Source organism: Suricata suricatta, chromosome 14 (assembly GCF_006229205.1).
Source record: "Suricata suricatta isolate VVHF042 chromosome 14, meerkat_22Aug2017_6uvM2_HiC, whole genome shotgun sequence".
NCBI lineage: Eukaryota > Metazoa > Chordata > Mammalia > Carnivora > Herpestidae > Suricata > Suricata suricatta.
Genome location: NC_043713.1, coordinates 58,379,298 through 58,406,880, shown reverse-complemented (window position 1 = coordinate 58,406,880; position 27,583 = coordinate 58,379,298). Strand labels below are relative to the sequence as shown.

Sequence of the window (27,583 nt, the reverse complement as noted above, 5' to 3'; positions counted from 1 at the left end):
TACATGCAAGAATTGCCTTCATAAATCTATGCCTTCTTCCCGTCCAGTCTTTGAATTCCAGGCCCATTTCTCCAAGTGACAGCTGGACATGATCTCATCCCTGAGTGTCCCCAAAGCACCTTCAACTAAATATGTCTAAAACTGAGCTCCCTACCTCCACATCAGTTCCCTATTAGATTACTCTACCAGATGTCCAACCCTGTTCCAATCTCTTCTCCTGCCAGTATGTAGTCCATCATGCAGCCAGAACATCTTCCTGGTGCATAAATGTGATCATGTTAATCCTCAACTGGAAAACCTTCGACAGCTCTCTGGTCCTCACAAGCATGAGATATAGGACCTTCATGATCTGGCCCTAGAGCTCTTCATCATTTTCCTTCCCAAACACCCTAGCCTAGGTGGATCCCAAAGCCTTCTGAAGGGAACCTGATCACACTCCCCTCATAGTGAGCCGCTTGCTGCTGCAAGGACATCCCCTCCGTGCCCTCCCTCTCCAGAAGGCCCCACAGCTGCACTTCCTCTGCCTGGCCGACTCCTATTTGTACCTCCAGCCTCAGTTTAGATTGAATGCCCTTGAGCAATCTTCCCTAATCTCTGACTAGCCAATCAGCCCTGTGCCCCCATGGAGCCAACATCAGTGTAGGCAGACATCCCCTCTACCATATTGTCATGAGCTGTTTATGCAGTTCTAGCTTGCACTGCCTCATACTTTTCTTGAGGCCAGGAATCCACCCAGGATATGCTACTTTGTACCTAGTTAAGACTTAATAAAATATATCTTTTCTTCTCTTTCTGTAACACTCAAAAGATGTAGAGGTCTATGTAAATTCATTGTGCTGTTTTTATACTCAGTGCCTTAAATACACAATAAAAAGAATAACAAAGAGACTTAATGTCATAAATAGCTTTACTAGGCTTACAGAATTAATTGAGGAGGAAAGAAATGTTTTTTAATATCCCAGTTAACATGACACTTACCAATGACTGAGGCTGAGTCACTTAGCCTATCAAACTATTTTGTTAAAATGTAACATTTATTGTGTTTGTGAGTGTTGTATAGTTCAGAGGCCAATATTTCTTTCCTCAATTAATTCTGTAAGGCAGTTCTTACTACCCTAATATTTCAGCCCTTAATTCCCAGAGAAGTGCCTTGCCTTGGGCAGCAACAAATCATTAGTTAGAAAAGTAGTAGCTAACAAATTACAGAATTAAATACTGCCCTGGAGTCTCCACATTTCTTGTTTCTTAGTTTTGTAGGCCAAACAGGTGTACATGCTTTTTATAGCCCCTAGTGTGCTTAGCTCTTAGTACATGTTGAATTTTATCAATTGAGTGCATGCTGCTAATGTTAATTAATTCATGCTGATCATTTTAAATGTTCTTAGGACATTACTTTAAGAACATTAAGATATTATTTTAATCGTTAATCACATGAGTGTTTTCCATGGATGAGTAAGATGGCTGTGCTTCTACATTGTTCAGTGAACCATTAGCTATGGAGAAGAGTTGGAAATGAGTGGACCTATCACCCGATTGATAAACATGCATGCAGTCTAAAACCAAGCTGAAGCCTTCCCTCTTTACACCTGCCCCCTCCCCCCACAGGATCACATCTCAGTAGTGGCACATCGTCTTCTCAAGGCTCTGGCTCCCAAGCCAGAAACCTGGGAGGCATTCTTACGCCTCCTCCTTTACCCCAACCACCACCACCTCCAAACCAACCAGTCAGCATCTCCGGCTAGCTTTACTGCCCATCTCAAATCTGTGACTCCTCCCCATCTCTGCTCCACTGCCCTCGTTTGGGCTCTGGTCATGTTCTCCTGGCAACACATGTCAGCTGGTGTCCTGACCTCTCATTGAACCTCATTGATGTACCTTCATTCTTCAATTATACTTATTTCACCAAATGAAAGTCTTTCTTTAATATTTTCCCTGAAAAGTCTTGGCTCTCTATTTTCTGCCCAAAGGCTCATATGCCATAGCATCGTTTAAAAAAGGTCCATCAAAGTGCGGTTCCCAGCTGCATCCCCAGCCTTATTTACTGCTGCAACTCACTGTGTTCAACTCTAGAATTTCCAGTTGTTTGTGGTCACCTGTCCCTACCATGCCACTTCATGCTTTCCTGCCTTTTCTTGTACATCCTTTACCTGGAATACACTTCTCATCTTTCTTGGCCTAGCTGGCTTTATGCATCTTTCAAGGCTTAGCTCAGGCAGTAGCTCTTCCAGGAAATGCTCTGGAAGTTCCAGATTGGGCCAAGGATCCCTTCTGGATATTCTCATAGGAGCTATTACAGTTGAGCCACTGCTACGGTACATTGACATTTCCTGGTTATGTATCTTTCTGCCATACGAGATGTCCCCACACATACACATGTAGGGCAATGCCCTGCACATGCTAGGAACTCAAACTCTGCTGAACTGAATAAATCAAGTGGCCACACTGTGTGGATGTTATGTTATATTATGTATTTTTGTCCCCATTTTTGATTTTATGTTTTCAGGTGTCACTGTTCAACTATGTATTTTTGATTTCTTGGGCTTTTGCTCTGCCATACGCCAAGCTACGCCGTCTGGCTTCAAGTGTCTGCACTGTCTGGACGTGTGTGATCATCGTCTGCAAAATGTTGTACCAGCTGCAAACCATTAAGCCTGAGAACTTTTCTGTTAACTGTTCCTTGGTGAGCCTCAAAGACCGGGGACTCTTCGTGACTAGGGCTTAGGGAAGAGAGGCTGTTAGTGGGAAACCCGTATGCCCAAGCACATTCTGCCTGGCCTTTCAGTCACGTCAGCCATGCTGGATATGTCCTGACCCTTCTTTTCTCATGCTAAGATCTTTCCCCTGGAGTGGCCTTCCCCTGCCTGCCCCCTCATATCCCTTTGCTCAAAGCTGAAGGAGAGAAATTTGAACTCTTCCAATCTGTGCAGCCATTTTTTAACTCCCTATTCTCTTGTTTTTCAGCCAAATGAAAACCAAACAAATATACCCATCCACCAGTTGAACAAGTCTCAACTCTACAATGCTCCTATTGACCCAACAGAATGGGTTGGCCTGAGGAAATCTTCCCCTCTGCTCGTCTACCTGAGGGTAAGGCCTCTGTCATACTTCGCTTGTGCCTCTGAGCAGTTAATGCCTAAGATCCTTTGCCTTGAGACCTCTGATATCACATGATAATAACCTCACCTTTCTATGTAACATTTGGAATCACCTTTGAAACAAATGACCAAACATTACCATCAATGTCACGTTGTACCAAAAAGAAATTGGTCAAGTACTCTGAGAGTAATTGAATAAAGTATAACAAATCTAATATTATTTTGAATATGATATTACCACTAAAAGATTGTAGATTGATACTGTCAGATGTTGAAAAATGTCCAAAATATATTAATTTTTTTAAGATAACAAATTTCATCATATGATCTCTTCTAGATGCAAAGGAAAATATTGAGTAAAATATACCAAATTGTATGAAGTGATTATTTCTGAGAAGCAAGTATAGAATTATGAAAAATTTTGCTTTCTAAGTTCTGTTTCTCTATGTTTAGTCAAAGATATATATTATATTTAAAGGTAATACAATTTTAAACAGCATATGTTTGAAAAGAAATTTTGCAACCAGTCCTAACAAACATAAAGCAATATATACTTCAGACTCTTCCCATTTTACTTTGATGGATGACCTGAGTGGTCTTCCTAACACACTGACAGAAGCACTTAAAATCAAAGCATTTATACTCAACACCAGGAATTTTTAAATGTATGAAGCATCCCGTTTTTGTGTGTAGCTTTCTTTTTTTCTCTCATATGACAGACATTTGAAGCAATACAAATGCTATCCACCAGCAAGACCTATTATTATAAGTGTAACAGGAGCTGGTATTTGAAAACAGTGACCAGAACCGTGTCTGGCACATAAGGTTCCATAAATGTTAACTATTTTCGGTGTGATTATGATTATTTTGTCGTAAGCAGCATGGTTGTCAGTGTGCAGCTCTCTCTGGCCAGATTTCCAAAGTGTTAAAAGATTTTCACTCCAGCTTTAGCTTGTTCCCCAGATGGCCCTGTACTCTTTTACACCTTTACTTGCAAACGAGGTGGGACCACTGTCCCCACACAACTGGTCACTGCGTCTTCCCATGGGTAGTATACCTTTCCAGAAACAGGTATGAGCATCACCAGCCTTCTGTCTAGAGATTCTAAATCCTAGCATCATGGGAATTACCTGATTGGCATAATGCACATAACTCCACCTCATTACCGTGCCATAGGGAAAATGAACATAGAATCCAAGGCTTTTATAGAGGAGGGGATTTTTTAAAGCAATGCTCTTCTAGACACCACGAATGGGGGGAAAAATGGCATATTATGGATATTGTTTAAAATTACCAAGCTAAAATGTTTGGCTTGCATAACTGTTTTCTTGCTTTGTAGAATAATCTGCTGATGCTGGCCATTCTGGCCTTTGAGGTTACAATTTACCGCCATCAGGAGTACTATCGAGGTCGAAACAGCCTCACAGCCCCTGTGTCTAAAACCATCTTTCATGACATTACAAGACTCCATCTAGATGATGGACTTATCAATTGTGCCAAATATTTCATAAATTACTTCTTCTACAAGTTTGGTCTGGAGGTGAGTTTCTTTGCTGACATTTTTTTTTTCTGTTTTCTGTGAAAATTCCAATCACTGTTTTTGGCCAGTTGGCCAGTGGACCTTACTGGTACATCTCCATGCTGCGATGACTGAGTTCTTGAGAGCAGCAGGAAAAGATTCTCCCGAAGGGTTAACGTGGCCTGGCTGCAAGTGTTCTAAGACCAAGGCCAGTGCTTCATACTCTGCAACAGTGAACTTGGCCTCTCTGGATCTCTGTGGCCTTACATATAGATGCATAAATATCACTTTGTCATTTTAACTGGTTTCTTTAATATGTTGCAAATCTTTGTGTTCTGTACACTCATTCTGAAAGTTTAACTTGAGCCAAAATGAACTGCTTTGACCTGAAAGGGTTGTGGTAGGTGCCTGTCTCTTAACAGAGCAAATTTGGAACACAAAGAAGAGATCATAGCTGCTAATAAGTGTCTTATTAGCAGTGATGTGACCAGTCTTTCCGTTGGCAGTAATTTATATGCTATTTCAGTCTTCATGCTGAAAGACACCCCAAAGAGGCAAGACTTGGTGAGTGTGTGTAGACAGACCTGCCCTCAGGAATGCAGGTCTCTGAGACACCCGCCCAGAGCTGACAGGTGACACCACTCCCCTTCCCTGTAAATCTGATTTTTTTTTGCTTCTTTTCATCCTTATGCAGACCTGTTTCCTAATGTCAGTTAACGTAATCGGTCAGCGAATGGATTTCTATGCCATGATTCACGCCTGCTGGCTGATCGCTGTCTTGTATCGGCGCAGAAGAAAGGCCATTGCGGAAATCTGGCCCAAGTACTGCTGCTTCCTGGCATGCATCATCACCTTCCAGTATTTCATCTGCATTGGCGTCCCTCCGGCTCCTTGCAGGGGTGAGTGGGCCCTCCCCAGGAGCCTGCTGCTCTTGTAATCAGCCCTTGTGTTGCGGACAGTTGGGGCAAGGGCACTGAAGTGTATTGATTTTGCGCTTTACCACTTCCCTCCCTGCAGATTACCCGTGGAGATTCAAGGGTGCTAGCTTCAACGACAATATCATAAAGTGGCTATACTTCCCAGACTTCATCGTGCGGCCCAACCCCGTGTTTCTCGTCTGTAAGTGTTGCAGCCTGGGGCCGCAGAGCACTGGGGTTTGGTTTTCTCTTTGTGAATCCTTCTTCGTGTGTTATGCATTAGTGCCCCCCCTTCTTTCACTGCACTTTGTGATCATGTAAAAGCTTGTCTGGATGCATTAATATCACAGGTCCTTAATGGCTTCTACTTGCCCTCTTACATTTGCAAAATTAATAAATAAACATTGGAAATACCATATCCACTTCCATGATTTTACTGCCCCCCCCACACACACATACCCACTCTCCACCCCATCCCCCAGCCCCGCACACACCTCTACTCCTTCACCTTCCAGCAGGTAGACTACAGAGGGAGGCCTTGTATTTTGTGAGGAGGTTATTTTAGGCCGCCATCACAGACAGAGCAAAGCTAAAGTGGAGAGCGTAGAAGCCAGGAAAACACTGCCCAAACAGCAGTTGCTCAAGAGCTGGGTTCTAGCCCCTGGCCCTTCTCAGGGCAGGCTGATGGTCCTAAGGTTGGAGCAGCCCCACCTACGATGAGAGGGTCACCTACAGAAGGACCGTGCTGCCTCTGCAGACTCAGGTTGAATGTCAAGTACAGTGAAGCCACTTGGAGCTGGAAGCTGCCAGTCTATAACTGGCCACGATCTTCATCTGCGCTCTCTGCCTTCATTGCCATGTTCACTCTGGGAAGGGTCTCGTTACAAACAACGCGGGATCCCATAGAGGGTGAAAAAAAAACCGAAGTACCTGCCTTTACCATAAGTAAAAAGATAAAGATGGAGAAGTGTGGCCTCCTCAAAATTCTGATGGGAGATAAATGGAAATAAACTTAATCCCATAAGCAAGTCCTAAGACTAGTGATTATCACCTGATACTTGCACCCACCAATGTGCAGACAAAATCCAGACTCCCCCATGTCTGTGCCCCCCTCTTGTATCTTCCATGATGGGTGAAGTGGAACTTGGCCCCAAGACTGGAATCCAGGGAGAACTGCACACGGGGAACTTTGGAATCGTCACTCACTCAGGAGCGGGGGAGCTGCTCCTGTCTGGTGGTGACTGTTTGAGGTGACTCCGTGATCTCTCTGTCCTATCAGATGACTTCATGCTGCTCCTGTGTGCCTCCTTGCAAAGGCAGATCTTTGAGGATGAAAACAAGGCTGCAGTGCGGATCATGGCAGGGGACAATGTGGAGATCTGCATGAACCTCGATGCGGCCTCCTTCAGCCAGCACAACCCCGTGCCAGACTTCATTCACTGCAGGTGAGGGTAGCTGCGTGGGTCCAGGGCCACTTTGCACGTGTGTGTCACTTGAAGGACACACCTCCACTCACAGTTCTCTCTCCTCCATTCTTGGGAAACTGGGCACCTACCTGTACACACCAAGCTCAGAAATGCAGAGGGCTTAGCGGTCAGGAGGCTGAGTCTCAGAATTACAGTTCTGCTTCTGCTTTCCTCGGCATGAACCACACATGGCCCTGCTTTTTCCCTCCACTTTGTCACACACAAACTGACTGGTCCCCATGATACTGCTTCCTGGTGCTCCAGCAGAGACCCCCTGCTCTTATCCACTGTCCCTCATCTTTATCTTCTGTTCCAACTCCTCTTCACCCCTTGTTCCTCCTCATCCCCTGTTCCTCATCCTTGTCCCCTGTCCTTCTCCCCCTTCCCTTGTCCCTTTCCTGGCCTCCGTAGCCAGTGGGCATCATGGGAACCACAGCCTGTCCTGTGCTGGCACTCCCCCCATGTGCCATCTCCCTGGGTGTGTGGCTTTCCCCTTGCAGCAGCTTCTGTGTCCTCCACCATCTGCTGCAGTCTCAGTCTGGTGGCAGCCGATTTGAGCAGCTTGATCATCCCCTCTACACAGTGTGTGTCTGAACCTGACCGAATTTCTCACTGGGCATCCCTTCTGTGTTCTCTGGGTTCCCAGGTTCTCATGCTATTTTCACCTGATGCCACTTTCTGGTGGCATCTCACTGCCTCCAAATTCAACTCTCACAAACTAGCTCTGTCCCTGTGGTCAGAGATCTGACGGACTGGCGGGATTTCCTACACCTCCTCACTCGCTGGGCGCCTTTGGACTTGCTGATCCTCACTAACTGGCATCCACCCACCAGTTCTGCTCTCAGGGCCCAGGAGAGGCTGCACATCAGTGCACGGTGTGGAGAACAGTCTTGTACAAGCCAGTGTGCCTCTCCTCACCTCAGATCTGCTCCCCATCTTCTGACTCCCAGATATCGTGTTGCATGGGGTTATTATTTGAAGAATCTAAACCTGTTCCACCCCCAGTCTAAGAAATAGGAACTTAGGGCAAAGTCCACTTCTAACCTACTTCTGTGTATATGCCTGTCCCCTATTCTTACCGATGGTGTTTGGCCTGAACTGCATATGGTAGTGTTAGCAGCAGCAGTAACTGAGCGCTTGCAGTGTGCCAGGCTTTGTCCAGGTGTTTTACACAGATGAAGCTATCTTACCCTAACGACCCCCTATGACATATTATTACTGCCATTTTGTGGATCAGGATTCTGAACAAGGATTTGCACCCAGTCCACCTGGCTCCAATACCTGGGGGCTGAGGCCCTTCTGCGACCTCCTTAAGAGCTCAGCATGTACTGAACAAACCAATAAGTGAATTTGCTTTAAAATCATTAGCTACGTAGGGGCTCCTGTGTGGCTCAGTCAGTTAAGCATCTGACTCTGGATTGTGGCTCAGGTCATGATGTCATTGTGAGTTCAAAACCCATGTCAGGCTGTGCACTGACAGCATGGAGCCTGCTTGGTATTCTCTCTCTCCCTCTCTCTGTGCCTTGCCCCAACTTGTGCTCTCTGTCTCTCTTTCAAAAGAATTAAATAAACATAAATAAATAGTAAATAAATACATAAATAAAATTATAAATTATGTAGACCTATAGATACCTTCTAGGAATAATGTACTCCACTAACACTGATATAAGGTAGGACTTCACTTTCTACCTCTTCTCTGTGATACTAAGAGAAAAAAATCAGTGCAGTTTATCTTTTTTCGTATCCTAAAGGGAAAAAGACACGTATTCGACTCTACAGTGTACTTGTGAAAAACCTAAAGCATCAACAAGAAAACTTTTGTGCACCACTGATTTTTAAAGTGATATCTTTTCAAGATTGAATTATTTCAAGCTCTTAGTTCTGTTTCTCAGTTAGGACTGCCAGACAAGCGTGCATTAGGGAGTAACCTGTCACATACCACAGTCACGAACCGGAAGCTAGTAGGCCCTTGGCGGTGGGAGGCATGGAGTCCCACATACCCTCCCTATGGGCATGTGCTCAGTAGCTCTAGAAAGCAGCCTCTTAACCTCATTAAACACCACTAGGGCTCATTCGTCTGCTCTGGGGCCCATAAGGCTCCTCTTCAGAGCACCTTGACTAGAGTTTTCCAAATGACCCTCACAAGATTGGTCTTAAGATAACTGAGCATCAAACAGGTGAAGTGCTAAGGAGTGGAGGCCAGGACCCCTGGAGCAGGAAGGAGCAACAGCAGGCAAGGCAGGGAAGTCCCTGGAAAGCACATGGTGCTCTAACATACACATTTCTGTGCACACACACACTCAGAATGCCAGTAGGCTGATTCTGCTGACTCCAGAGCACGCGCGCATGCGCGCGCACACACACACACACACACACACACACACACACACACAGCAGAAGGCCCTGTGGGCATTCCGCTATTACATCTCATCTGAATGACTAATTTCACCTGCAATGCTCCTGGGATACTGACACGTACTGACATGGTATTCATTCTCCTTTGGGTATGAAGGTAAAGAAGGGTGAAATCGATCCAAGATGAACATTTCATGAAAACATTGTAAAGGATTGGGTATTTTACTCCCCCAAGGGTAATGTTGAAAAGTTTGCTTATCTGACAATGTACTTTTAGGAACAGCTTTTTCTAATGATGCTGGGTAATGGAGTCAGATTTTATCAAGAGATTACTTATTAACTCTTACAAAATAACAGCTCATTTATCAAATAACTGACCCATGATTGGTTCTGCTATGCTTCTGCCCTTACTTGGGAAGAGAAACAACCAAAGCAAAACCTCCAAGTTAAATGAGCTCCAGTTAAGCAAACACAGATGGGTCTTGGCCTGTAGGTACTACTTCCCTCAGCTGTCAGTGATCCGTGCTCCTAAGCTTCCAGAAGCTGCCATTTATTGCATAGTGAATGACCTGCATGCTTCCTGACTTTTTATCAGGAAGGTCACAGGGAAAAATGACTCCCAAAAAAAGGAATCTTGACTCCATCCAAGAGCCATCCAAAGACAGATTGTTGGACAGAGCCTACAAGCCTCACAATGACCATGTGTGCTCTGTGAGAATTACTTCTCATCTGCAAGGAAAGATTTCCATCCTCAGTAAGACGTGCGGATGTAACACAGATTTGTTTTGTCTATCAACTTCTAGTTCATTGAAAGGAATCCATTCTGGAGTGCCTGCGTGGCTCAGCCAGTTAAGCGGCCGACTTTGCCTCAGGTCATGATCTCACAGTTTCTGGGATCGAGCCCCACATCAAGCTCTGTGCTGACAGCTCAGAGCCTGGAACCTGCTTCCGATTCTGTGTCTCCCTCTCTCTCTGCCCCTCCCCTGCTTGCACTGTCTCTCTCTGTCTCTCAAAAATAAATAAATATAAAATATATATATTTTTTTAAAGAAAGGAATCTATTCTTCCCTTTTCTCTTGCTTCAGAAGCCATCTGTATCTTAGAATTTCTTTTGGCATATAATTATTCATGCCTCCTATAGGAAGATAGGGAGGAATTTTGAGTACTCCAGTAGTAGGCAGAAATTCCTGCTGTTTGTGGGAAATTTGGCCCAAATAAGACACTAATAAATGTTTTCACAACTTACCTATTTGTCTGTTATTAACTGAGTGAAGATTTCCTATAGACCAGGCATTGTTAAATGAAAGAGGAATACAGAACTCACAATATGACTTGCTTGCAAGGTGCTTCCATGAAGAGTCAAATGGATACTATAAACACTTACTCTCATTAACGTAGAATCTCTTGACTTAACTTTTTGTTTGTATCATTGACCTTTGATGGTTCGGTTTTGTTTTCCAGATCGTACTTAGACATGTCCAAAGTGATCATCTTCAGCTACCTCTTCTGGTTTGTCCTCACAATCATCTTCATCACGGGGACAACCAGAATCAGCATCTTTTGCATGGGTTACTTGGTGGCCTGCTTCTATTTCTTGCTCTTCGGGGGTGATTTGCTGCTGAAACCCATCAAGAGCATCCTGCGCTATTGGGACTGGCTGATTGCATACAACGTTTTTGTGATTACGATGAAAAACATATTGTCAGTAAGTGCCTCCCACTGCATAACACATTTGTGGTTTCAGCACAAGAGTAAACAATCCATTCAGTGGTTATTAAAAGCCCAATTGCCAGTCACCCAGCTCTCTTAAAAGCCCCAAATAAGATGCTGCAAACTCAGAATTCAAAGAACCATTTATTACTTTCATTTTGCCATATTAAGCGGAATCCCATTTGCTTACTTCCACCATCTCAGGGTCACGTGACAAGAGGATGTGTATTTGCATTCTAAAATGTATTTTTAAGTTAAAATTCCATTTCTTCTGAAGGATAATTTATCACCATTCACACTTTGTGCTGCAAAATGGCTCTTTTATGAGCTGAATTAGTCACTGAATCTCTTCCAAAGGCATATCATGTTGGCTTGCCTAGAAAGCATTATGGAAGTACCAAGTAAAATGAGCGTAGTTGTCTGTAACACGGTCGGGTGGGGAATGAGTCAGAACAGGCTATTGAATGCACGTTTCATGTACCTGTGAGATGTCAACACACAGGAGAACACAACTTTGTGGTTACCTCTGGGCAGAAGGGTCCTGATCAGGGCTCAGCTAAGCCAGTAGAGGGTGGAAGCAAAACACACATCCTTCCACTGCAAGATGTAGCTGCTCTGCTATTAAATATCCATGTTTCGGGGCACAACTTGTCCTCTGGCCTGGTGGGTAACTCAGACCGTCCACTAGTTATCCTAGGATTGCATCAAATGTTTGGATCACAGGACAGCTTTTAAATTATTTACTTGTTTCACGAAATTAAACGGCACCTTTCACGCCCTGAACAAGTTAATACATCTCCAGCTGGCCCTATGTCAAAGTCAGTCCTTGTGCCTGCTACTCCCTAGTGGTGACAGTGCATTAGAGGAGCCGTAATGTGAGAATTTCCTGCTTCTCACCCTCCTGGCTACTTAAAGATCAGCTCGCCAGGCAAGTCTACTATGAAGGCATTTAAAATTTTTTTGACACCTATATTGCTGTGTTTAGACGTCTTGGACAGCCACGTGTAGGTTGCCATGAATGTATATTCATGTCACTTACTTTGTCTAAGACCACTAAAATTTTGTTTAAGACCTATTGACAGTAAAAGTGACTTTTATGCAGCAATTTTACCCCATCGATCTTTATTTACATTTGGGGTAGTACTGAAAGTTCTTGGAGCGGGTATGAGACAGGACAACAGAACAACATTTCATTTAATATCCAGTCTCTTGGTGAGGGATCTGTTGCCAGAAGCTGATTCCTACAACCAGTCCTAAAAATTGTGTAGCTACAAAGTCCATTCATTTATTCATTCATTCATTCTGTAAACCTGCCCTGCAGACTTGTCCTTTGCTAGACATTATGTTTGCCTTGAAGAACTAGGTACAGTATTGCCTTCAAGTTTTACCCTAAGGAACTCACACTCTAAAAGGGAAGGCAAACCATCTTATTAGTTATTATAATATGGTCAGTTAATGCTAATGATCACAGCATCTTAGGAAACCAGAACAAAAAGAGGAGTGACTCATACCTTGCTTAAGTAAATTGGAGCTGACTTTCCAGAAGTCATGCCATTTGAACCCATCAGAGGCTTGAAAACCAGATTCAAGGGTATCCAGGCAAAAGGAGGAGGAGATTCTCAAGCTAGAGAACCCAAACGGAAGCACGCCATGGAGGACAGATAGAGTCACATGGAAAGCATGTTGCAATGTGCAGGGCATCTCACGTTGGGTAACGGCCAGTTTGGAAGCCAATTCTAATGATACTCTCCTACATCACATGTTCCCAGGAAATACCCACAATTCAGTCATCACCTTTATGTTTTGGCTTGCAATGATTGTTTCTTTAAGCTCCTTCCCCCTCAGGATGTGAACTTAACATACATCATTGTTAGGAGACAACTACATGCCAATCAACAAAGAATAATCCTGTTCCCAGAGAATTGGCCAAAAACATCTCAAAATACATACTCTCTTCCTATTCTAAGAACTGCACCACGTGGCTGATGTTTGTAATGATCTTCTATCAAACAGCATAGGTGTAATTTGTCTGATTTTGTGAGAAAGGAACTGGACCAAATCAAAGTCCTGGGGGTCATTGCTCACCCATTTGATATCGCAGAATTCAGCTTGTCCCTGCAATAGTCTGAGGCTTCTAAGTGCTAAGACCGTCACACTAAAGACTCTTCCTTTATTCATGGGGCTTATTCTCCCCCAGGAAGTTATGGTACTTCTAAGCATCAAATGCATTGCCTCATGGTGACAAATTTAGGTACTACAGGCTCCCCCTCGAATCATTAGCACAGAGATTTTTGTGAATTCTTGTACGTACGGGGATCACAAAACATCAACCTCTTTTCCTGGGTGCAGAGTTTCACAATTTGCCACTCCCGTTTGTTTTTCAGATAGGAGCATGTGGATACATTGAAAAATTGGTTCAAAATAGTTGCTGGTTGATCCAAGCTTTCAGCCTGGCCTGCACAGTCAAAGGCTATAAAATGCGTAAGTGTGAAAAGCAAATTTGGAAGTGGGAGGTCAGGGAAGGAAGAATAGTTATATTGTTCTAATGTTAAAATCAAGTCAAAGGGCTGCCTGAATGGCTCCACTGAACTTTCAACTCTTGAATTCAGTTCAGGTCATGATCCCAGGGTTGTAGGATTGAGCCCCATGTCAGGCTCTCTTAAGATTCTCTCCCTCTGCCCCTTTCACCTCTTGTGCGCTTGCTCTCTCGCTCTCTCTCTCTCTCTCTCTCTCGCTCTCTCTCTCTCCTATCCCTCTCTCTCAAATAAATAAAATGAGAGATGCTTGTGTGGCTTAGTTGGTTAAACGTTCAACTTCATCTCAGGTCATGATTTCATAGTTCGTGACTTTGAGCCCCAGGTCGGACTCTGTGGTGACAGCTCAGAGCCTGGAGCCTGCTTGGGATTCTGGGTCTCCCTCTCTTTCTGCCCCTCCCCAACTCATATGCACACACATGAATGCTCTCAAAAACAAACACTAAAAAATGTCTTTTTAATAAGTAAAATGAAAAAAAAATTTTAATTAGGCCAAAGCATATAAAGAAGAGAGAAAAAAGAGGTCAATCTCTAGATGGAGGCTATAGGACTGTAGTAGATTATGAATCTATTATCCATACTATGAAGGGCCCCTATTCCAGACATGTTTAGTCATCCTCTGGAAACTTACAAGACCTGGCAGGTCTGTGGATTGTGTGTGGCCTCTAATAACTCTCCAAACCTCTTTGAGTTACATTAGGACAGGTTCCAGAAGCCCACAGGCCTATGGTGGTTGCAACTAGATTCTTGGGTTGTCAGAGTACCTCTGACTTCCAGACTTTTCTCTCCTCAGGAGGTTCAGGGAACTTGAGACTCAGGAAAACAACTGGGAAAACCTCCAGGGTCTCTGTAGTTAGACTCCCAGGGAAGAGGCAGAAGGTTCCCTTCCCATCCTCTGCCTCTTGCATCAGAACCCAGGACAAAACCACACTTGGTCATCCATGGTGCCCAAAATGGGCACTCTCTACCTGTGGCTTCCAATCCAGTGTACACTTCACCCAGGATGAAAAGAAACTGAGAATTTGTTTTGATTTGGGAAAAGATATCTTTTTCCAGTAGACCATAATGTGTTAATTGATCTTCTGATTATACTCAGAATACCATTCCCAGAATAGCTGGGGGTTTTGTTTTATTTTCTGTTTGTTTATTTGTTCATATCAGCACATTGCCTCTGGCACTGGGACGTACAGACATTATTTCTCCATGGCCCTTGTTCAGTAAGAAAGAGATCTCCCTCTCCCTGAGAGAGAGAAGTACTCAGGAGCCACACTTGGCAAAGAGACCTGTCTATGCCTTATGCAGTTAAGAGTTCTTTGAGGTTGGTCTTATGAATCAGTGTTGATATTGGAGTTGAAATGTGTATCTCTGCTTGTAAGTAAATCCATCCATAAGTGAATCCATGCATCAGAGTATTGCTCTTAGGCCTGTGGTATTTCCCAAGCCTGATTATGCCACAGATATTATAAAATAACAATGAAAATAAATGCTAATTTTGGGTTTTTCCTACTTTTTGACCCCCAGCTGATGATGATTCCTCATGTAAACTACCCAGTGGTGAAGCAGGAATTATTTGGGACAGCATATGTTTTGCCTTCCTTCTGCTGCAGAGAAGAGTTTTCATGAGTTACTATTTCCTACATGTTGTAGCTGATATAAAAGCTTCACAGATCCTAGCATCAAGGTAGGTCAGGCCATGAAATCAAGTGGTTTCTCTTAAAATATCTGTCTGGAAGTAATATTGCACTGTGCTGTCGTCTGAGCTTGCTTGTAGAACCCGCAAGAAGTTAAAGAAATTCCTTCTAGGGAAACCAACCCAAGAAGGGTTTAGCACAAGCCCTTTAAACCCTAAAATAGAAGAGTACCAACAAAGTCTTTGGCACCAAGTCACACTTACAAAGATCTGGGATGCTACATAAGGTCAAAGACAGACTGGTCATCTAGAGCCCTCTGGGTAGAGACCACCTCACTAGACATAGCTCCTTTTGGCCTCCAGCAGAACAGTAAGATAGGCCATGTTGATCTAGAAACTAGTCCATGTTCCCCCCTCTGGCTCTATGTCCTAAAAATGGATAAAAGCACTATTATATATTATTTCTCAGATCTTAAGTTGATAAGGAGTGTAATAGATACTCCAGACTCCTTCTAAACCCTCCTACCCATCTTTCCTTATCCTTTCCTTCCCTTCAACCTCTTTTCCCCAATGACCTGATTTTCTATTTTAATATGAGGTCACTGGGCCACTGGTACTATTTCATTACTATTTCTTCTTAGATTCCACCCTTCCTCCAGTTTTTGCCCCAGTCCTGTAGGTTTAGGGGGAAACACTGGGAAGAAAGCTAGGTATTAAAGCAAATGCCTAGACTGCTCTGCCCAGGCTTGCTAGATTCCATCAGATCTATAGTGTGAAGTAATCTGATAATCACCAGTTTGTATCATATGGAATTTCCAGAATCTATCATTTTGATTTGTGTTTTAGACTAACACACTTCTGTTTATACCATCAGTGTTCTTAGGGACTATCCTTTCCCTCTGCCAGGATATAAATGGCTTCTGAAATGTTTATTTCAGAAGCCATTTATAGGGGATCAATTCCTGGCCTTTGTTCACTAACTTGGAGCCCAGTAGAAAAAACTTTCAGTAAGGGACCTACGTTTACTCTGAAGAGCTTTGTGACATAGAAGACAGACTGGGTGTACACAGAACCATGGGTCAGTTATTTGGCTTCTCTGCTGATCCAGAAAAGACATAATAGCTCAGACCAGAATGAGATAAGGTAGGAAGATATTTAAGAGTAAAATCGGCACAAGTGGAAAATTGATTGGAAGGGAGGAAGGTGCAGCTGGAAAGAAGAGGGTAGAGAATGGTATGCCCAAGATTCTGGTTGAAGCAAATGGTGGTGCCAATCACAAATGTAGAGACACCAGGAAGCTCTAGACTTGGGAAAACACAGACCACACACCTGAGGAGTTGTTGCGTTGGTGGACTTGTGAAACCAAACCCACTGGCAAGTCCGGCAAGTCCAGTGGGAGGACACGTCTGGAGGTGGGAGTAGACTCGAGGGGCCTCATGACCCAGATGAGATTAGAGCAGGTGAGTGATTGGAGGGAATGTGAGTGAGAAGAGGGCCCGGGGAGCACCCACACTCAAGAGATGGGCAGAGAAGACCAGCAGCTCTGATCCAGAAAGAAGAAAGGAAAACCAGGAAATCATGGTACCCTAGGAGCCTGAGGAAGGCTGTCTCAAAGCAGAAGTTCAGCAGACAAGATATACAAGCACAAGACTGAAAATTTAACACAGAAATTGGTGACCTTGACAGGTGAGGATCAGAGCCAAACATGGGTCAGCTGAGGTTGAAGGGAAAGGCTTGGGGACAGGACTGGAAGATATTCATGCACAGACATAGAAAACTGTGAGCGTGTGCACGTTTTTATTCTCTAAGATTAGCAAGATGTGAGCATGTTTTCATGCTTTTGAGGAGGACTTGGTGGCAATGAGAAGTCTGAGAATGCAGGCAGAGAGCAATAAGGGAAGGATAGAGCTCCTCTGGCTGCAGGGATGGAAAGGGACTTGTGCACAGACAGATCATAGGCGACAATGTCACCTCTCCCACTGTCACTGCAGGAAAGAGTATCTGCAGGATAGGAGGGAGGTAGCTGAGCAGATTATTGCCTCATGACTTACGTTCTCTCCAGGAAGTGGGAAACTAGGTTGTATACTAGGAGTGAAAAGCCTTTGACAGAATTCTAGATTTGAGAAAAGTATGAGGTTTTAACTAGGTGCTGTAGAGAAGAATTCCGAGGGCATGTAGGAGTCCGCAGACAAAGCGCCTGTCCTGCACCTCTGACAACATCCCAGCACAGGGCTGGCACACCACTGGGTTCCTGCTGCCTTGGGATTTACCAAGTGTATGTGATCAGATGACCGTGGAACAGAGCTGAAGATATTAAGAGAGGTTAATGAAATAGATCTAGGTGGCTTTAAAAGTGAGAACAGGCAGAGGGATTGGAAGGAAGGAAAAAGAGAAGCAAAGAGGCCGGAGTCTGAAGGTGCCAGCAATGGAGCTTGAATTCCAGCTTCGCCTATTTCCTTAGGGAAGCCCAGCTCACTCCAGACCCGCTTCTGCTCATTGACTAGAAAAGTAATCTGAACTCCCTCCTCCTTGCAAATGGTCCCTCATGGGACAACTATAATAAGGTCAGGTGAGTATAATGCTTTGCTAAGATACAAGGTTCTGTGGGACAGGTTTGAAGAGGTGCATTCTTTTGAATGTCTTGAAAAACACAAACCACTTTTTTGTTTGTTTGATTGACCTTCTGTGGTTGTGCGCAGCTCACCCTCTCCCTCAGGAGGCTGTGTCGTGTTCATCTGCTGGGAAGGGGCTTCTACACAGGCCTTGGGCCTCCCACTGCCAGCCAGAAGACTCCAGTTAATTACCCGAAAAGAAATATTTTCTAACCCTTAGTGATCATTTCAGAGGATCATTGTTAAGTAACAAGGATAGAAAGACTAATTTTTTCTCTGTTTCTGATTTTTCTCTAGAGGGGCTGAACTTTTCCAGGCCACAATTGTAAAGGCTGTAAAGGCAAGAATTGAGGAAGAGAAAAAGTCAATGGATCAGCTGAAGAGGCAGTAAGGAGGCTTTATTTCACTCTTCTCCTTTCCTTTTAATTTATCTGATCCTGTAGGGCTGGGTGTCAGCTCCCTAGTGCCCTCAATATCCCAAAAAATCCTTTTGGGTTGACTTTTACAATTTCTGGGTATTTTCTCTGTGTCAGGGCAGTGGCCTATGCTCATTGGACTGAAAATGGAAGTAGTTTAAAAGGAAGATGACTGCAGCATGGTGGAAAGGGGAGCCCTGTTGGATAAGACCAATGTCAAGCCTTGGCTCAGCTACTTACTCTGGAAGAGTGAGCAAATTGCTCAGATTCTCTGAATTAGGGCTCATAATTATATCTGGGTTTTTATAAATATTAAATGAGTTAAACAATGAGACGGGGCCTTTCCAGGACTATTCAAGTAGAGCAAATGTTGATTACATCTGTGGATTAAGGGAATAAATACTGAGTCCAACTTTGGAAGGATCTCTAAAGATACTATAATACAGTCTCTTTGGGAAGAAACTGATGACCCATGACACTAGATAACTTAAAATCCACAACAAACTAGAGGCACTACTAGAAATACAACCTCGGTTTCCCTGTATTCGCTTGAAGACCTTTTTTTCTACCACAATGTTCTGGGTAAGTCAAGTAATGGACTGACTCCACTCAAAAGATTTGAGAATTTCTTTTTTAAATTAATTAATTTTTAAATTATCCCTTGAAAATAATTTTCTTAGAGTGAAATTTCTAGCAGTAAGTGTAACTTCTGAGGATTAGTAGCACTTGATTTAAGAGCTGATGGCCACAGATTTCAAAACCTAGACACTCCAGGGAAGCAGAGACTCCATCAGCCCACCAGGAGAATTCCCCAAGTTGGCTGAGACTTCTTCATTCCTTTCTTACCTCATTTCCCAGCTCCTTTCCCAAACAAAAATGTTTGCTAGCATAGATTACACCATCCCATTGCATGGATTATTCCACAATTGAAGATATGAGTTATATAAACTGTCATATGCACATTTATGGTATAACTGTTGCCATTGTGGTCTCTAGTTATCATGTCTAGAGAGATACAAATTTGGACCCACATTTATAAAGAGCTCCTAAGTACCCAGAAGGGAAATCTGCTACTATCATTCATTTTACTGAATTTTTCCATTTGTTTAAGAATGCATCCTCTTAAGTGAGAGAAAGTCAGAATATAAAAGAATGAAGGTAATGATCATTGCCAAAGAGAAGGTAAAAGTGCTGTATAAGTTGCAGAAAGCAAAAATCAGCTTAAAAACTTGAACATCGTATCCTGAATTTTAAGAAACTAAAGAAATGAAACACCACAGGAGGGCAGATCTGAGAAATAGAGTTCAGCACTGCAGTTTCTGAGAGTTGGACTTCCCAAATAAGCAGACAAAATAAAAGGCTCTAACTCAGTAATTAAAGTTGCAATAAGACATTTTTTCAAAACCAGCAAGAGATTAGATTTGAGATAGAGAAGAGTCATGTGGGCTGATAGACTACTTAGGAACCTCTGAGGAGCAACTTGCTTTTACAAAACAGTTCTCACATGTATACACCTTTTCATTTGATTTTCACAACTATGTGAGATAGGCAGTTACTATTTTTAAAAACTGCAAAATCTGGGAGAATAAAGGACTTCCATTTCATCATATACTGTGTCTAAAATGCCTTTGGTACAAGGTGTCAGTACTGCATACCAAACTTTAGCATAGTTATGATCCTATTATTAAGACTAGCATCTGTGTAGAGCAAAGTAACATGGAGGTATGGGGAGGCACTCATGTGTATACGCATACATACATGTGGACATATTATCCCCTTCATGTGCATATACATATATACACATATATATGTACATATATATGGAGAAATATATATGAAAAACATTTCAGATACACAGCCTCTTGTTGTCTCTGATTTCTATAAATGGTGTATAAAAGTGAAATATGCATGCATCTTCTTGATGCTTCTTGCTAGTAAAAAACCATTCAAAAGTGCCAAATATTGGCCACTTTGTGATTTTACCACGTACATGCAAGTTTAAACCCAAAGTGGCCGTGGGACAACTGTGGGTGTGTCCTTGGCATCGCTGCTGCTGCTCTGTCTTACAGGATGGATCGCATCAAAGCCAGGCAACAGAAATACAAAAAGGGTAAGGAGAGGATGCTGAGCTTGACCCAGGAATCAGGGGAAGGCCAAGACATCCAAAACCTCTCTGAAGAGGACGATGAAAGTATGTCAAGATATTTCCCTCTTGTTCAGTAGCATGATAATGGCTAGAGCTGTAAAGTAACACTACTTTTATTCTGCCGGTGTTAACCATGTGTTTTTTTAATTCGGCAAGTTTTACCTTCCGATTGCAAATGGGTTACATGTTTTTGTTTCACAAAGTACGTATTTAATGACTCTGACTTTATGAGTATCTCTTCTTTAGCAAAATGACTTTAATCAACACGTAGCCTAGCTTCTGTCTCTCAGACATGTGTTTCTGAAGAAAATGAGCGTGAATTTGCTTAATTTATTTCTTTAGGAAAAACATTTCAGATACACAGCCTATTGTCTCTGATTTCTATAAATGGTGTATAAAAGTGAAATATGCATGCATGAATATTTTATGTGGCATATGAATAATGGTAGTTAAATATCCTTCAATTATTGTCTGTTCCAATGAAACCTAAAATGAAATATATATGTATTATATCTGACTGTAGATTTATTATATCCAATTAAGTTTAAAAAGTCTTCTTACAGAAGTTTGCATGCTTTTCTATTTGAAGGGAATGGAGAAAGAATGCATGGTGTTTTCCAGTGTATAGCATCTATATAATAACCAATAAATTTGTATTTTTCCAATCATGCATGAAAATAATCACAGGGAAATTCCTGGTTATTGGAATATATGCATTTTTACAAATTATCTGCCACTAAATTGCTTTATAAAATTTAGGTGATGCTTCTTTTCTGTTAATTCACTGGAAAATTCAATGTGTGATGCCTTTTTGAGAGATGATCCCTTATTTTTTATATTTCTTTATATGCCCTCCATTACTAAGAAAGAGAGCAAAAATGTGGCATATGTTCATAGAACACTTCGTATTTGCCTTGTGAAATCGAGTGCTCATGCGTGTAAACATTCCAGATTTGATATAGTTCCTTACCCTGACCTCTACTGTACTTTTGCGACTTACCTAGATTTTGACAATTGAGTTGTTAAAGTGTAGTTTTCAAAATTTGTTTTCTCACTTCATAAGAATTAATATTTGGACATATTTTATTTTAGGAGAAGCAGACAAACAGAAAGCCAAGGGCAAAAAAAAGCAGTGGTGGCGGCCTTGGGTTGATCATGCTTCCAGTAGGTTTTCTTGATCCTCTTACGATTTCATCAATTCTAACCCTTATATCCTTGACCAGAATTCAGGCGTCCCCATGACCTGTGTGTTCCATGCATGGTTTGATCCTTGTGACTTGATAGGGGGTCAGAGTGTAGGAAAATTGTCATGGACGTGGGTCTCTGGGCCCTGGTGATGGAACCTTCCAGAGAAATCAGCTGATTACCATGCTGGCTGAAGAAAGCCCAACATGTGGCTGATACATGCCTGAGCATCCTATGAGCTCAGAAAGTGAAGAATTGCTACCATTTTATCTAATTCTGAGGTCTAGAGCTCTGCTGATATGTAATTGTTTTCTAACTAAAAACCCTTATTAAACATGAGTTTTGGCTCCCCTTGGGAGGATAATCGTTAAGTACAGAGTGTTTGTGACCCTCTTTGTAAGGCACTAGGCATGGATGATGAGTCTCTCCTCCCTTTCTTCCCAGAGCTTCAGTTTTATTTGCATGTAAGGTTTATTGGCAATTTATTGAATATAAAGGTGAGGCTAACTTAAAATGCATTCACTTTCTCACTCTGCCTCTTCCCCAGTTTCAAGGCTCTCCCACTACATTTCACATCCAAAGCCCAGCATGTGGCACAGCTGCAGAGCCACCGGCAACTCAGCCATGACTAATTAAGAGCAGAGGCAGATAACAGTTTTTGAAAAGCAGAGCTTCATGGCCACATAGAATTAAAGTGTCCTTCCTGGTCATTAAAAGAAATGAGGGGGGTGCCTGGGTGGCTGAGTCCGTTAACTAGACTCCTGAATTCAGCTCAGGTCATGATCTCATAGTCATGGGACTGAGCCCTGCATCAGGCTCAGTGCAGAGTGTGGAGCCTGCTTGGGATTCTCTCTCTCCCTCTCTCTCAGCCACTCCCCTGCTCTTGCTCAATCTCTCTCTCTCTCTCTCTATCTATCTATCTACCTATCTATCTCTATCTCTCAAAATAAATCAATAAGTAAACTTTAAAAACAAGAAAAAAGGATGAGGAATTATGGAACTCAGTGGCTATATTTGTTCTGCTTAGCAAAGGAAATATCACTCACGATTGGCCAGTGGATGGTCTTAGAATGGAACGGTCCATTTCAGTCTGACCCTCCTTACATTTGTTCAAATACTGAATAATTATTAATTATTTTGCAAATTACTAACAATATCTTCAAGCTTTAATGCCTTGTCCTGTGGCTTAATAACTCCAGCTAATGTGATCAGACAGGGCATATCACTGAGGCCCCTAATGTCACATGGTGGCGGGAGAGACTCTACTAATGAGATCTTCAGAATAATCAAGTCAATTAGAATCTTTTGCTGTGCCTGATTTTTCGTGTCACTGAGATATGGTATTGGCTTCTGTCACCCCAAAATTAATTTTCTAAAATCAGCAAACCAATTTAAGGAACTATTATTCAAAATTGCTCAGCATACATGAATGATAATAAATTTAATCTCAAACATTGAATTTGTAGCATTATCTGAGAAAAAAATCCATGAATTTTAATGAGTTTTGTTTCATCTGCTGCCAAGTCAAAAGACAAAGATTCATGTTGAAATTCTGTGTGACTCTTGCATCTTTTGTTCATTGGCATGTTTGCCATGCTAACAGTCTGATGATCCAGCACACGATAAGCCTATTTCTATCAAGTCACAAGAAAACTGTGCCTAGCTTTCTGTTTGTGAAGGGCCCTTTGCTAGTTTAGACAGACCTATCCATTTCAACATTGTGTTGTACTGAATGTTTTCTCTCTCCCCTGGAGCAAATTCCTGTTGCAATGGTAGTTGTCTTTCCTTTTCTCATCTAAACATTGGATTTTGGAAGGAATTGGATATGGTCTTCGATAATCATCTTACAAGTTGGTAATAATTTAAAAAGAACTTCTTATGAAGGTTATTGACTTTAGTTTTCGGATTCATTTCACCCTCATTATATCAAGTTCTTGAAGACTGGTATTAAATTAAATGTGCCTGGTTACAACACCTCTTGGTGCAATAATGCACGAATGTGTGTAATTCATGGTTTGGAATCAGATTCTGATTGTGGTGTTAAAATTTTTCTGCAAAATATGTTTCCTTTTACAAGCTCGTGAGGAAAGGAAAGGAATGACTCTGGATTATTTTTTAGACTATTATGAGTTCCAAAATTTATCTTTAGATCTGGAAACACTTTATGAAAAGCCCTTATTTTGATCTCTTGAGTCATTGGCTTTTGCATAGATGTTCTTACAAGTGTGGAATGTGAGAATCCATGTAGTTGCATACCCTTGTGGAAGTCTATAGATGACACAATGATGTGGCCAAGTTGTTCATAAAACTGGCAAGCAGTCAAGATCTTCATACAGTCTGTAGGTGGCCAGTCTTCCACTTCCATACCTACGTGCACACATGCGATCGCATTATTGCTGTTCAGTGATACCTTCTGTTCCAGAGTAGTTTGCCTCTGTGCCAATTCAGTACTGCCCAGAGTAATGGCGGGCCTCCCTTTATAGTTAAATGTCTGAAATAGAGGTCTGGGAATACAGGTGGTAGGTTTTAAAAGTTATTTTCACACTCAGTTCAGCAATCACATTAATATGCATGATACGTTTCTGGACACAGGCTGGAGGCAGGACCTTGCTCTGAACTAACAAGAGTGTGTGTACGAGCTTCTCTACTTATTATTAGCAGAGCACACCAAAGAGAACACTCTCTGTTGTTTTCCTTCTGTCTCAATAACATTTCACAAAAGAATAGGAGATTTTCCTAAGCATTTCCTTCTTTCTTCTTTAACGTGTTAATTCCACTTCTCGCATACAAATTGATAGTTTTTTTTAATGATCAAATCAGTGTTGTGACTGCTTGAGAAGAAAACTGTGTGGGCTCACTGCTTGCTCACTTTTACGTGAGTAAAAGTCACAGAAGGTATGATTGAATACAGTTTAAGCTATTGTTGATTTTAGAGCCTATAATGAGGGTAAAATGCTCAATCTTGTAATACTCTGTTTTTTACCAAATGACCATGTGACATAGAGTCCATGTAACTTTCCTGCAAATATCTGAGCTTACATGAAGGCATTACTTTAATGGTCTTCCTCACTGTCAAACGTAATGCTGTGACTTTGGTTTGTTCTTGCTTATTCTTACCTTATGTTATATTGCATTTATTCCCTCAGGCCTGGACCCAGTACTCTGGGCCTGGTTCTTTCTTCAAAATAAAAATAACAAACTACAGTGCTTCTGTTCAAGGATATAAGGCCCTATTCATTCACTCTGCATCTTCATGGATGGAGGCTTCAGATACGTCTGAAATCATGGGCAAAATTATTGACCATTTGACCATGTTTAGTGATATTCAAGCAACTAATTTTAAACAAGCCAAGGTTTTCCATTACCTCACAACGCACGAATCCAAAAGATAACTGAAGACATCATGTTATGTCATCCAAAAGCTACCTCAGCATTTGAAAACTTGAATATACCTTGAAAGTATTACCATTTTTTCCCATCAATGATGGTACATTTCTTGTAGCACCAGTAATGTATATGCTGGGTCTCTTCTCTGATAAACTTAACTTAATGCTCAAGCTGACAAAGCTGTGTTTCTCAAATTTCTTTAAATCTCTGGACATTTCAGCTTTCTCTGCTCCTTTTCACACAGCAATATGTTTTCACGGGGAAAAGATCAGGCAAGGCAAGGACAATCCATATAGTCTGTGCTTTGTGTCTTCTGGTCAGTATGGTTCTCATCAAATTTCAGTGAGCAGCCAGAGTTCCTTGTTGACCAGAAGCCCAACAGTGCTAAACCGTATGGACCAGGCCTGCCATGCCTGAGTCTGTCTCATGCTACGTGTAGAAACAGCCAGAGTGATGGTGGTGGTGGTGTTTTTGTGGTTGTATTCTTTTTTTAAAAGTTGTCTGTCCATTTCCTCCTCATGGCAATGTGTGTGTGTGTGTGTGTGTGTGTGTATGTGTGGTTTTTGTTTTTGTTTAACCCTTTCAAATGTCTTGCTATATATGTTATGTCCCTTGTGTCACATGTGGAGGAGCCATGTCTGCACAGTATAAAGTGAGGTCGAAGTTGGTGATGCTGATTCTTGGTCCTGAATCATCCATATTGGCATTTCTACCGCACACTGGACCCATTCAGACAACACCAAATCCTCCACTTCACTTTGGCCTCGTCTAAAGGACCCAACTTGCTGAATGGTCTGAATTGTGAAACTATAACAGTTTTCTATCCACTGTTTTGGCCATCTTAGTAACAAAACTGGTTGCTGCAGAGTTGATCTGATGTATCTGTGTAAACTTTCCAATGAAGAAGGAAGAAAATATCAGGTGAACCCAGTGGTGGCCAATTTTCTTACATGGCATAGACAAGGCCTTGTGCTGTGTAGACGCAGCCAGATCAACACCACATAGTGTTAGCTCAGAATGAATTCTCTTCATCTCTTGTTTCCTCCTCCCTGACAACATCTCTTGCTGTGGTCTTCTGTGGACAATTTATATATCTTTGGGGGGCATTTCATTAATAAGCCCTTAATTATCTTATCTCTCTTTCAAGAAATAAGTAAATATTTTGTTTTGCTTAGTGGTCAGGAGTGGAGATTATTATTTGTTTGAAACGGATAGTGAAGAGGAAGAAGAGGAAGAATTAAAAAAGGAAGATGAAGAACCTCCGAGAAGGTCCGCTTTCCAGGTAATTATGGGGTTGGGAAAACCATTCCCTTTGCTAGTTGAAGATCTTTTCTTTCTAACAGATATTGACTGCAGGTCTAGACTTGTTCATGTGTGTTATAGCTTCCAGAAGCTTCTAATTTACACCTGAAATCATTTATTCCTCATTAAACTGTAATGCTGCTTGCCCTCAGCATTGGTGTAAATAGTACCATGCAAGAACACTGTTCCCACCAGGTTTTCATTCTCTTGCATCAAAAAGCCTTCTGATGCTGTAAGCCAAAAATAAAGCTTCCCTGAGTGAACTTTCTTTTTCTGTTACAAGTAGAAGATAAAGAAGACTTCTCTGGCGTTGCTTTGGATTTCTTGAGCGGATTTACATTTTGAGACATGAAATAGTAGATCATTAAAAAAAGCACTTGCTTTGTTTTGAAACAAATGGCCATTTAAATGTTACTTCAAATTTTGAAAATCCATTTCATTTGTGTTGCTAACGGTTTTAAAATTTACTGAAGTAATGAAAATAGCTAGCACAGTCCTGATTTTTTTTTTTATCATAACTGCCTTTCCTTTTCAGAACCCGCCACATCATTCTTGGTAACATAGCTCACCAGCCTAGTATGGTGTACCCAGTGATTGTCTAATCAATGCTTGTTAAAGATGAGGACTTGTCAGTAGATTTACATATGGGGTGAAATCTTGGTATATATTTCTTTTACAAAGGAGTCACTTGTTAGGACTATTATTTACCATTTATTATACTCCAAGTCACATTTGAGTGAAACCCATCAAGCTGCATATTGTGTCCATTAAAAGGTCATTGTCACTTTGCTGGCCAGGTCTTCTCAAGCTGCAGGATTACATCCACTCCTGTTTTCCCAATGAAATTGAAGAACTAAATTATTTATGGAGACACCTCGCTCAGTTGCTTCCTCACTGCCCCACTGCTACTTGAGTGTGTCTCTTGAAAATGGTGTCTGTGTGTATGTGTATGGCTGGCTTGTCAAATACTGATGACTTGACTTGGTTATTTTTATTCTAATGAGTTTTCTTATTACTATCACTCATTCAGCCAAGAAGAGAACATTCCTCACCATGTTTATGGAATACATGCAATGACTAACTATTTTCCTATTCCTAACCAATAAGCAGAGCACATTTGTTCGAGCTTCAGTGATTGGCACCTTTTAACCTAGCTGATGTAATTGTAGAGACAAACTCATACTGATGTCATATATGAAATTGTTAGTCTTTGGTGTTTTTCTACTAATCACTCTTGCTTTGTCCTTCTTTGTAGAGAGCTATTGGGAAGTTTGCGTCGGCCATTTTAGCCTTGCCAAAGTCTGTCATT

General features: G+C 42.0%; 1 protein-coding gene across 1 annotated transcript in view; it reads left to right on the top strand.

Annotated features, from left to right (window-relative positions):
• The window catches only part of PIEZO2 (piezo type mechanosensitive ion channel component 2), a 444,879-nt gene that overhangs the window by 357,460 nt on the left and 59,836 nt on the right, over window positions 1-27,583 (top strand). Inside the window, exons 23-35 of the mRNA XM_029922540.1 lie at window positions 2,504-2,680; window positions 2,962-3,087; window positions 4,435-4,635; window positions 5,309-5,513; window positions 5,632-5,733; window positions 6,811-6,976; window positions 10,814-11,057; window positions 13,447-13,543; window positions 15,118-15,277; window positions 18,136-18,225; window positions 20,324-20,445; window positions 21,493-21,564; window positions 26,148-26,254. Coding sequence (XP_029778400.1) covers window positions 2,504-2,680; window positions 2,962-3,087; window positions 4,435-4,635; window positions 5,309-5,513; window positions 5,632-5,733; window positions 6,811-6,976; window positions 10,814-11,057; window positions 13,447-13,543; window positions 15,118-15,277; window positions 18,136-18,225; window positions 20,324-20,445; window positions 21,493-21,564; window positions 26,148-26,254 — 1,869 coding nt within the window. The remainder of the gene's footprint in view (window positions 1-2,503; window positions 2,681-2,961; window positions 3,088-4,434; window positions 4,636-5,308; window positions 5,514-5,631; window positions 5,734-6,810; window positions 6,977-10,813; window positions 11,058-13,446; window positions 13,544-15,117; window positions 15,278-18,135; window positions 18,226-20,323; window positions 20,446-21,492; window positions 21,565-26,147; window positions 26,255-27,583) is intronic.